This window comes from Stegostoma tigrinum, chromosome 31 (assembly GCF_030684315.1).
Source record: "Stegostoma tigrinum isolate sSteTig4 chromosome 31, sSteTig4.hap1, whole genome shotgun sequence".
In the NCBI taxonomy this organism is placed as follows: Eukaryota; Metazoa; Chordata; class Chondrichthyes; order Orectolobiformes; family Stegostomatidae; genus Stegostoma; species Stegostoma tigrinum.
In genome coordinates, this window is record NC_081384.1 from 6,908,734 (window position 1) to 6,921,324 (window position 12,591).

The following is a 12,591-nucleotide window of genomic DNA, read 5'->3' on the forward strand; positions in this document are numbered from 1 at the left end:
GCCAATATATCCTCCTCAAGGTGTTTCCTTGTCATTTGCGCATCCAGAGGAATTTACAGATTCCAGCCCCACAGTCTACTAGGGCTGTGTATCCATCAATGTTGACCTGTTCCCCCACAGACTCTTTCCAGTAGTGACTCCATACTTAAATGCACTCAGCAGCATGGAGTGCTGGATTTTAGAATGCACCGGTCTTCAGATCATGATTGAGGGGTCACTCTTTGGGCTGCAAGATTGATGAGTTTCAGGCCAAGCAAAGAGCATCTTTGACCAGATTGATGGTCCTATAAGTACAGTTGATGTTTATCTCAGTGTGTGCCCCTGGGACCAGCCCATAGATTACAGACTCCTGCATCATGGAGAGATAGTAAGAACTGCAGATGCTGGAGTCAGAAATAACGCATTGTGGAGCTGAAGGGGCACAGCAGGCCAGTCAGCATCAGAGGAACAGGAAAGTTGACATTAAGAATGGTCCTAACCTGAAATGTCAGCTTTCCTGCTCCTCTGATGCTGCCTGGCCTGCAGTGTTCTTCCAGCTCCACACTGTGTTATCGCCTGCATCATGGAGCTGATCGAGATTAACTTTAACAAAAACCATTGATTCTCTCTCCTGAATTTCTTTGCAAAGCTACATACCAGATGAAAATGTCCCATAACCGTGTACATCTGAACATGTGGATAGTAACTTTGTTGATGATCTCAGCTCCACTTCTATCATCTTTGCTCCAAAATTAATTTTTTGGCTGGTTTCCTTCCTATGGAGTGCCTTGGAATATTATTATAATTGGCTGTCACCTTGGGGTCAGATGATTGTTTTGAGTATGGCTGTGAGATGATGAATGACTATGGTACTGAGGGAAAACTGTTCTCTCTGAGGTCCTGTCCAAGATGGTGGATAGGAAATCCAACACTTAGTTATGATTAAGCTGACTGATCTAAGTTGGTGTTGATGGGAATATGGTAGTTAACAACATGTTGATTGACCTCAGTGTGTCTAGATTCCTTGGCAGTGGAAGACCGTGCCATGTTTTCATAGAATCACAGCCCAAGAAATGTCACCAACCTTCCAAACAGTATTCCACCCAAATCCATTCCCCCACCCCATCCAATCCCTGTAACTCCACATTTCCCATTGCTGGTCCACCCAGCTTATGCATCCCTGGACATGACGGGGCAGTTTAACCCGACCAATCTGCCTAACTTGCCCCTCTTTAGACAGTGGGAGGAAATCATAGCACCCAACAGAAACCCATGCAGACACGTGGGGATTATGCAAACGAATTGAACCTGGGTCCCTGGTGCTGTGAGACAGCAGTGTTAACCACTGTGTCAGCCCCATTCATAACTGATAGGGTAGCGACTCCAGCAGCTGAGAGATTCCAGGGACAGTGCTGCTTTTACATTTACATCAGAGGACAGACACTAGATGTGTCATTTTGGATTTGGTACTACAGTTTCAAATGGAAACTGAACATACAGCATTCAGACTCCCAAAGGTGAGTGTTACCTACTGAACCACAGCTAGCTGTCAATACTTGCTTTCGGGAGGAATGAGTAAATGGTTAATGAGTTATCAAATATGTTTGAAACTCAAATGGGAGTGCTATTTTAATTATAGTGGTTGAAGACTGGATAATTTATGTGCAAGTTTTTAAAGCAATATCGCAGATAGATACCGATAACCTATTACAGATGTTCTGTCACTTCCTTAAATAGCTGTCTGCACGATCAGACCAGTTGTTGGCTTGTCTTCATTAAGCTCTCAACGCCTTTGTCAGGAATCAAACTGGAACCGCAGCAGAAATTTTGGAGAATCTGGGAATTTGACTTCACATGAGGCTATGCATCAAACAGAAAGTGGTTGAAACGTGGCACTTTGTACAACAAGTAACTTTATGAGAGCGTGAGGGAGGAAGATATAAATAGTTAGGTTGATGGAATGAGGTGAGTAGGGTTGGGAGAAGGCTGCGGTGGAATACGGGCTGAATTTTGGTGCTGAATGATCTATCTTCTATAAAAACTGAATTGCAGATACTCTCAGTCAGAAACATGGGAGGGTCACCGGATCTGAAACATTAACTCTGATTTCTCGTCACAAATGCTGCCAGACTCGCTGAGCTTTTCTAGCAGCTTCTGTTTTTGGGCCTATTTCAGTAGATCCCACTGAATCATTACCTCCTCTCAGTTTCTTTTCTTCTTGCCTGTTGTGCTTGGACTTGGGTCGTCTTCACATGTTTCCTAATACCTTTGTGGTATTATCACCTTCAAGCATCTGGGTATTACTGGTAATTACAAACGTCACAATTACCACTTCCCTAAAGCTTCACAATAACTCAGCACATTGTTAAACTCCCCAGTCTTTGTAATTGCGTGATTGCCTTTGAATTTTGTGGTTACCAAAGGCTTTCTTTCTTATTTTTGCACTTTTTGGCAAGTGTTTTGTGATTTTCAGGAAAGGGGTGGGGGAAAAGTTTTGTAACATAAATGGGTTGGAAACAACGTCATTCTGTTTTTATTCGTGCACCCCAGTGGACAATATGTCTGGCCTCCTCGCCAAAGATAGCGGTCCCTCTCTTTTTCCTGCCTTTTTTGTGTAACGTTGCTGAGTACCTCTTATGCAGTTGAACATGTGCATGAACAGGTAACTAATAAGCCAGCCAGCTGATCTATGTTACAGGGCAAAACCAAGCCCCCCCCCCCCCCCCCCCCCCCCCCCCCCCCCACCCCCCACCCCAACCCCCATGGCCTGCCAAGGAACGACCCAACAGGGACGTGTAGTATCTAGCTTACACCGTCAGCCACAATTTCCGTGCTGATCTCTTGGAGTGGAAATTGGACCTACAACACTGACTCTGTGAGCCAAAGTAGATCGTGACCCTGGGTTTTCTTTAGTTCCTGTACGGTATGTGGACTTTGCTGTCAAGACCAGACTTGCGTCTCTATCACTAATTACTCTTACTGGGCCATCTTGGAAGTTCCAACCAAATTGTTAGTGAAGTATGTGTAGGCCAGACCAGGTAGGGACAGAAGAATGCTTTGAAAAGGCCAAAGTTCAAAGTTTTGCTGTTGGAGACAAGTCGTTTGTGTTATTACTCCGTCCCTGGGAGATCATTCAAAGTAAATGTTCACTTGAACTTATCAAAGAGAAAGTCAAAGTACTCCTGTCAGGAGGGAAAAATCAGCAAGTGTGTCGTGTTCATGTTAAACGGTTGCAATGGCAGCAAGGATAGTTGGGAAAAAAGTATGTGATAGTGACAGAAATAAGGAGTGGAATAAAAAAATCAAAACAATTGGAGAATGAATAGAAACTGAAAATTGAAAAGCTGATCCTCCAGCAATCAGACTGGATAAGGTGGCAGTGCTTAACGTATTAGATAACATGATAATTTATCTCAAGAAAATATCAAAGTCACTTACAAAATCTATTGTGGACCCAGAAATCTAATGGCTGTTCCTGATGTTGATGCAGGAGTTGTTACAGCTATAAAAGAACATCTTCATGAGCTCATTCCAGAGAAATGCTCTCAAGTGAGGGCCCTGCTCATGTTCATGATAGACATTGGCATGTTTGAATAGAGGTAAAGTAGATGCAACTCACTGATGGTGATGCTGCTGAAATGAGGGAGGTTGCAGAGATCCTGTAATGATCATCACAAAATCAACATGATGGTAGATACAGACACGCATCCTATTTCAGGTTTGAAAGAACTGGACGTGCACAATTCATCACCAAAGTTAACTTGGGAAGATTAAAACTTAGGAACAGGAGTAGGCCATTCATTCCATCCATCTGTCCTGCCCTTCAATACGATCATGTTGTTGGAAAGGTTCAGTCCCTTTTACCTGTCTTGCAGTTCCTGTAACCGTGTACACCTTTGGTAATCAGGAATCTGCCGAGCTCTACCTTTTAAACGTACTTAAAGACTGAGCAGTTGCACCACCAGAAGGATGTGGATTCTTTGGAGAGGGAACAGAAAAGTTTACCAGGATGTTGCCCGTGTTTGGGAGATTTTAGCTATGAAGAAGGGCTGGATGGTCTGGATTTGCTTTCACTGGAATGCAGGAGGTTCAGCAGTGACGTGGTAGAAGTTTATAAGGTTGTGTGAATGGCATGGATAGAATGGAAAGTACAAGGCTTTTTCACAAGGTGGAGGGGTCAATTAAAAGGGGACACCGGTTCGGTGGGTAGTGGGGGAGGACGCTTTGAAAGACATGTGCAAGGCAAGTTTTTCTCAAAGGGTAGTGAGTGCCTGGAACACGCTGCCAGAGGAGTTGGTGGAAGCGGACACAATCGCAACATTCAAGAAGCACCCGGAAGAATCCGTGAATGGAAACAGAATACACGGATACAGATCCTCTAAGTGAAAACAGTTTTAGTATGGAAGGGGAAAATGTATCAGAGCATGCTTGGAGGGCTGAAGGGCCTGTTCCTGTGCCCTATTGTTCTTTGTTTAGCTGCTTTTGTGAGAGGATTAGCCCACAGCTCTGTCTAAGCACAAGCTAGTCTAAACCCATTACTACTGCTTCCCTATGGGTGAAGAGTAGATAGTGGAAGTAACAAGTGAGCCTGAGTTAGGTATTTAGCTGTACTTTATGGGATCATTGGCTTCTGTTGGCGTTTGTTGCGTCCTTTGGTGACATCAGCAATTCTGTAATTGAGTAGGTCCCAATAAGCCCGAAGAATGGCGTGTCATTAATTGGCTGTGGTGGAAGCTTTGTTTGAGATTGCTATCTGCTATTGCGTGTTGAACTTGGCAAGCCTCACTCAATGATCACATGCTGTCTCCACTCTGTTTACAAAGAGTCAAACATTTTCACTGCACACTCTGTATAATTTGATACTTGGTGTTTCACATTTTTTAGCTTCTCCAGCACATGCAGAGTATACAACACATGTAATGAGTGGGTCAGCCCGTTTTCTTAGTTGCTAGGAAGCGCATTTCAGAAAAGGTTTTAATACAAAACAACCTGCACAGGCTATTGTATATGCAATCCTGATAGGATTGCTGCACTGTGTCACTGACTTCAAGTAAAATTTGAATAGATTTAAGTCAATCACCCAGCTTTCACTAGGCAGTATGGTGAAAATTTGGTGTCAGATGTTGCTCAGTGGCTACCATATTTTGCTCCTTGTCAGAAAATCTTCAATTCAAGCCCCACACCAGAATCCTCCATGGTACTCCCAGTTGACTGCACTGCGCTGATAGTCAGATATTATATTGTAACAGTGCATTATCTTCCCTCTTGGGTGGAGGTAAGCATTCCCATAATATTATTTCAAAGCAGACAACCCCTGGCGGGTTTCCCTGGTGACTTAGCAACATTTCTTCCCTAATTCATGACGCTAAAATAAATTCTTTGGTCATGTCTCACATTGTAGCTTATGGGAGTTTGCCGTGAGCAAATTGGCAGCCATGTTCCATCTTCTACATGAAAGGCACCATTTAAATGCAAGTCTTACTTTTTCAATCTCTGCAACATTGTGGGAAGGAGCCAAGATTCGGTGTTTGTCTCGTGGGTTGTGGGGGGTGATCTGGCAGGGCACAGAGTTTGAGTTTAGGCTGTCTGGTGGGAAGTTCTGAGATGAAGGTCGATTCGGTTTGGATGTTTTTTTTCCTAATAGAAAGATCTATCACTGCAGCCATTTGAGACTTTGTGCAGTGGCAGAGAATGTGCAGTGCTGTTGTCACCAGCATTCACCAAAGAACTGGAAGGAATCTTAGAGTTGCAGGCTACATTAGAGACGCTTCTCATATGCGGCCATAGCATTAACTTGCCTGATTTCAGTTTAATTGACCAATAGGCAGCTAATTTGCAGAAATTGCCACGTGATGTTTATACAATACCACTACCTTTTTGCCAAATATGCAGCAACTAAAACAACTGGACTTTGTTTGAGCTCTCATTTGCCAAGAATACCAGGGAGTTGCAAGCAACAAATTCCAGTTGAATGACGTGTGGGCTGTTTGGCTGCAGTGTGGGTCATTTGAAGAATGAGGTGTTAAGAAAGCTTGATGAGATCAGGTAATTTCAGACTAATGAACGCATAGGAATAAGTAGAATTAAAAGATAGAAAAACATTGCATTTATAGAGCATCACTGGACAACTCAAAGCATTTTACAGCCAATGAAGTACTTTGAGAAGTGCAGTCACTGGATAATATATAATGTTTTTGGTGAGGTTTGACAAGGGACCATTCCCTTGCTGTTGTTCAAAATGGAGGCATGTGAAATTTTAGAGGATCCTTTGTTTAATATCTCAAGAAGTGACAGCATCTATGGCAGTGCAGCACTGCCTTGGTGCTGTATTAGAGTAATGACCTTGATATTTGAGCTTGTGCTTTAGAGCGGGATTTGAGCCCACAATCTTCTGACTCTCACAAGCAAATATTCTTCCTACTGAGCCACAGGTTTATAGTTAGCAGCAACTAAGTGGATTGTTCAGCCGAGCTGGTCTACACTGTTGCCTTTGCATTATCAGCCTTTCCCATCCTTCACCACCTTAACTTGTAAACCCTATTCTGTTTGCCCTTTTCTCCCTAATATACTTAGCTTGCTTCCCTTTAAATTCATCTGTAACACTAACCTCAAAATCCATTTTCCAGCAAGTTCTCTCTTCTAACCTCGCTCTGAGTAAAGAATTTCCTAAAGTGCTCTACCACTAGGGTTTTCCTCACCTCTTGTCTTGGTTGATTGTAGATTCATTGATAGATGTTGATTACAGTGATGAGTCAATAACTCCATTATTTTGCTGTGTGGTAGAAGGAGAACGATTATTTTTGCACAATTCACATGATTCTCTGAAACCTTAATGGCTACATTTAGTGAGTACTTCTACATTAAGGTGAGAAAATCGATAATTATTATCTAAGTGAGCTTCTAAGGGGGTGATCTCCAGATGGTTTCAACTGTTCATTGCCCTTAATTTCTACACTTCCCCCCCACAGTTATGGCTGACTTTTATTCCTGCATATGTTTTGTGATTCTGTCAGCTTGCACCAAGAAGCAGCCTTTCTTCAAAGATTTGCTGACAGCTAGAAGGCTATTTGACTGAGGATGGCTTCACAACTGATCAGGCTGCTATCCTGACGCACCCAGATAGGGTTCATTGGAACGGTGAGCAGGAGTGGAAAACCTGGAAAAACTGGGGGGAGAGTTTAGAAATTCAGGGCAATAAACAGAGTTGAAACCGTCTGGAGATAAACTCCTTGGAAGCTCGCTTGGATAATAATTATTGATTTCTTTTTCATGTTAATGACTACATTTACTGAGCACTTCTACATTAAGATTTCAGAGGATCATGTAAATTGTGCAAAGGTCGATTATCCATCTCCCCCTCACTGTAGCACTGAAGCTCAGTCAGTGAATGATCTCTGGCTTGCCTTAATTTTTCCTAACAAAAAAAGCCCGAAGTCATGAGATACTTCCGCTTTCATTCCCTGTCCGGCTAAAGTTTTTTTTATTAGATTATAGGATGTGGGTATCGCTGGCTGGGCTAGCACTTATTGCTTATCCCTAATTGCCCTTGAACTGAGTGCCTTGCTGGGCAATTTCAGAGGGCAGTTCAGAGTCAACCACGTTTCTGAGACTCTGGAGTCACAGGGGCCAGACCAGGTAAGGGTAACCGATTGCCTTCCATGAATGTACTTGTCCTTGAGAAGCTGGGGATGAGCTGCCGCCTTGACCTGCTGTAGGTAGACCCACAGTGCCCTTAGGGAGTGATTTCCAGGATTTTGACCCAGTGGAAGTGAAGGATGGCTAATGTATTTCCAAGTCAGGCGGATGATGAAATGACGGGGAACTTGCAGATGGTGGTGTTTGATGTATCTGCTGCCCTTGTCCTTCTAGTTATGGTTTTGGAAGGTGTTGTCTCATGAGCCCTAGTACATTTCTGAAGTGCACCTTGTAGGTAGTATACAACGCTGCTACTGAGTATTAGTGGTGGAAGGAGTGAATATCTGTAGCTATGATGTTAGTGAAGTGAGTTAATTTGTCCTGGATGGTGTCAAGCTTACTGAGTGTTGGAGCTACACTCGTTCAGGCAAGAGGAGTGGTTTCCAACACACTCCTGACTTACGCCTTGTGAATGGTGAACAGGCTTCGGGGAGTCAGAACGTGAGTTATTTGTGCAGGATTCCTAGACTTTACCTGCTTTTGAGGCCTGTGAAATGAAATAACTAATCTGATTCAGTTTCTAGTCAATAGTAACCCCCAGGTTGTTGATATTGGGGATTCAGTGATGGTACTGCTATTGAATATCAAAGGACAGTGGTTGGAGATGATCATCACCTGGCATTTGTGTGACATGTATGACAGTTACTTCTTGGCATTGTAAAACTGAATATTGTCCAGGTTTGGGTGCACTTCGACATTGACTGCGTTAGTATCGGAGGAGTCATAAATAGCACTGAATTGTGTAATCATCAATGACATCCCCCTTCTGACCCTATGGTGGAGGAAAGGGCATTGAGGGAGCAGTTGAACTCCTGAGGAACCCCTGCAGGAGACATTCTGGAGCTGAAATATCTGATCTCCAAAAACCAAAGCCATCTTTCTTTGATAATAAAATGTGAGGCTGGATGAACACAGCAGGCTCAGGAGCACAAAAGCTGACATTTCGGGCCTAGACCCTTCATCAGAGAGCTTTCTTTGAGCTGTGTTTGACTCTATCCAGTAAATACTCCTACTGATTCCAGTTTTGCTTGGGCTTCTTGATGCTATGCTCAATCAAATGTTGCATTGATGTTCATCAGTGGACCAGATGGACATTTCCAAACATCAACAATAGTTACATGGCTGTCATTAAACTAGCTTTTAGATTCAAGGTATTTATTGAATTCATTTGAATTTTGATTCCTGGTCTTTGCCATGGTTATTTTTGGATGTGAGTTTGCTCACTGAGCTGGAAGGTTCGTTTTCAGACGTTTCGTCACCATTCTAGGTAACCTCATCAGTGAGCCTCCGACGAAGCGCTAGTGTTATGTCCTGCTTTCTATTTATCTGGTTACCTAACGTCTGAAAACGAACCTTCCAGCTCAGCGAGCAAACTCACATCCAGAACCTCAACCTGAGCTACAAATCTTCTCAAAACTCGCTATGGTTATTTTTCCCCTGTATTTTGACACTATTTGGACCAAAAGTGTTTTTTGCAGCATTTACCCAGATGAGAGACAAACCAAACTGGAGCCTAAATTTTCAGCACCAAACGGAACCATTGCCATTCCTAAGTCCAACTCCTATCTGGTCCTGCTCGCCTATAATGAAGTTTTCCACCCTTTTAACAATTCAAAAGGAAAATACGGCACAGGCTGGAGAATAAAATAAAAACAGAGAAAGTTGGAGAAACTAAGCAGGTTTGGAAGCATCTGTGGAGAGAAAATCGGGTTGAAGCCTTCAGGTTCTTTTGACTCTTCTTCCGAACTGATGATGACCATTTTAAACTCAAGTGGCCACAGGACTGGAAGCTAAATCAGTTCTGAAGAAGAGCTTCAAGATTGGACTGTTTTCAAGATGAACCTTTATGACCTACCTCTCTCGCTGGTACTTGTCGTGCATCTTTACGTGGGGTTTGGTGTTGAGGGCGCCATAGCTGAACCCAACCCAGTTCTGCACCCCAACATCATTGCTCAGACATTGTCCAGAAGGTCAATGGCTCAGTATTATTAGTGGGAACTTGGGTTGTTTACCTATTTCTTTTCTTTCCCTTTCCAAACACAGAGGCCTTCTCTAGCCTAAGATAATAAAATGTGAGGCTGGATGAACACAGCAGGCCAAGCAGCATTTCAGGAGCACAAAAGCTGACGTTTCGGGCCTAGACCCTTCATGGGTCTAGGCCCGAAATGTCAGCTTTTGTGCTCCTGAGATGCTGCTTGGCCTGCTGTGTTCATCCAGCCTCACATTTTATTATCTTGGAATTCTCCAGCATCTGCAGTTCCCATTATCTCTGGGCCTTCTCTAGCCTGCTTACTGCTATACTGATGCATAGCAATGTAGGCACGCAGGGAGGTGGTGGCCTAATGATATTATTGCTAGACTATTAATACAAAGACCCAGGTAATATCTTCCGGGAACTTGGGTTTGAATCCTGCCATGGTGAAACTTAAATTAAATATAAATCTGGAATTGAGCTTAATGTTGACTGGAAAAGCCCATCTGGTTCACTAACCCCTTTTAGGGAATGAAACTTCATCCTTACCTGGTCTGCATTCCATGCGACTCCAAACCCACAGTATTGTAGCTGACTATTAACTGCCCTCTTGGCAATAAATGCTGACCTAGGTAAGTGATGTCCACGTCCTGTAAGTGAACCAAAACAAAATCAACTGATCTAGCAGAGTTCAAATGATGAACACTGGGGAAATAGTGATCCCTGTGTACTCCCTAAAACATCAAAAGGGATGGAATAAAAGCTGTTCATTTAATTAGAAGTACAATATCCTGTGGAATGCCTCGGAGAGCTCTGCTGTGTTAACAGTGGTGAGTCAGTGTAAGCGTGAATCTCACGCTTTCTTTATTTCTTACTTTGCAGAGTCGGAAGGACAGGGAGAGGCCGAAGCAGAAACTCAAGAAATCCACAGAATCATTGAACACCGTCGTTAGCACGGTTACTGTAACAGCAGAAAAGGTGAGTGTGGATAGAGGTTACAAAGCAGGCAAACCCCTGGCCCTTGTTGTCTAATGCATGCCCAGATAATGACATGCAATTTGGTGGTCATCAGCGCAATCCTTCTCGATTTACCTTCCTTTCAAATTTTTTTTCATCATACACCTGATCTGTTAATGACTGAGGACCTGTCAAACAGCAGTTCCAGTGTTGCATTGGAGAATGACTGAAATTTCAGCATTTGCAGAAGCCATTTGGCCTACAATGCCTATGTTGGCTCTGGTTCCCCATCGAACTTTCCTGTTTTATTGTACTCCTTTCTCCAGGCCTTTTGCCCACATACATTAGCATTCTCCTACATGTTTATGTAATTCAGGGTAAATATTGTGACTGCTTTTTCCTCTTGTGATAACAAGTTCCATACATTAAAGTGTTCCTTCTAATTTTATTATTAAAGTTGCATCTGCTGGTGTCTTTGTGTCCCAGTGTGCTGGAGCCTGTTGTGCATGTGCCGCAGCATGTTGCTTCTCAACTTCAGTTATTTTGCTTTTCGCATATGAAAATGTGCATTTCCTTTAAGCTGTCCCTAATTTTTAGTTTTGGAAGAGCTGGAGGAGATTTTTGGGGTTAAATATACAGAAATAGTAGCCAGGTTGTAATATCGTAGACATTGTCCCATCCAAAACACAGAGCAAAATTGGTAAGCTTTTGAGCTCTGCTCTGACAAGGGGGCCACTGTTTAAAACTGTCCTTGGGGGTAATATGGAAATCTGTTGCAGTGTTGCTGTTTGTCCAGTAGAGTATGTTAAGTATTGTAAGTTGTATTGGAGAGTGTCGTAATGGCGCTTAGACAGTGCTTCCTGCAGACATTGCCTGCTGAAATATGTACACAGGATGTAGTTTAATATGAACATTGGTGGAAGATTTACACCGCCTGAGGTGCTACTGAGCCACAGAGACCAGGTAGCAAAAACTTGAAACCGTATTTTGTTCTGGGTTAACTGAGGGTTAGTTGGTGCTCTGTGCTAAGATGTCTGAGGACTGCTTTGGTCAAGGTTTTCATCGAAGGGTATTGTTTGTTGGGGATCTCTTGGGGTGGCTCAGTCACTATAGCAACATGACCTTTATTTTTAATCTACATGGTACAGCCTGGAGCTGTGCGTGGAGATGGTAGAGTCTCCATCTTTCTTTCCATCACATTGCTGACCTGAAGACTGTCCTGCTGTCACCAATTTCCATTGGCTTATATTGAAAGGATTTGCAGATTGATGAGCTCATGTTTCAAATACACCATCCTTGGCCATCAATTCTGCACTAGGACATGGAGTCACCAGAGATTGAGGTTCAGAAGTAGGGACTCCACGCACTGTGCCACTAGGCCTTGCCCTTTGCTGAGGGATCGATAGATACCAATAATTTCACTTCCAGTTTGGAGTTCAGAAGATATGTCTAAGCTCATTGAGTGGTTAGAATTTGGATTATTCAATGTTTTTAAGAGGAACATAGACAAATACATGAAGGAAAAAGGAATAGAAAGTATTGCTGATGAGGTTAGATGAAAGTAGCTGGGACGGTGTCATGGAGGGCTTGGACTTGAATGGCTTGTGTCTGAGCTGTTCACATAATATAGGCAATTACAGTTACTCAAAATAGGTAGAAGTGTTGATTTGTCAGATTAGAAATCGATGGGATAAACTCATTAGAGTTTGCCCCTGCAGCAGGGAGATGAGGGCGCGTCTCTATTATGCAGACTGTCTGACTTGTTTGCTGTGCTATCTGCTGGGCACACAATCGGACAACACACCCTTGTCCCTTTTGTGTTCCAGTAGCTGAAAGATGGAAACACGTTAATGGTAGCTTTCAAGAAGGAATTGGACATATACCTGAAGGGGATATATTTGATGACCTGTATACAGGAAAGGGCAGAGAAGCTGGGAACACTTGTGAAGCACTACCACAAACACAATGGGCCAAATGGCCTCTTTGTG

The 12,591-nt window shown here is 43.1% G+C and overlaps 1 protein-coding gene across 4 annotated transcripts in view; it reads left to right on the plus strand.

Annotated features, from left to right (window-relative positions):
• Positions 1–12,591, plus strand: part of LOC125466291 (protein AF-10-like) — a 177,229-nt gene that overhangs the window by 78,931 nt on the left and 85,707 nt on the right. For all 4 annotated transcript variants that reach the window (XM_048560605.2, XM_059638736.1, XM_059638737.1 and 1 more), the window contains one exon: positions 10,529–10,624. In XM_048560605.2, coding sequence (XP_048416562.1) covers positions 10,529–10,624 — 96 coding nt within the window. The remainder of the gene's footprint in view (positions 1–10,528; positions 10,625–12,591) is intronic.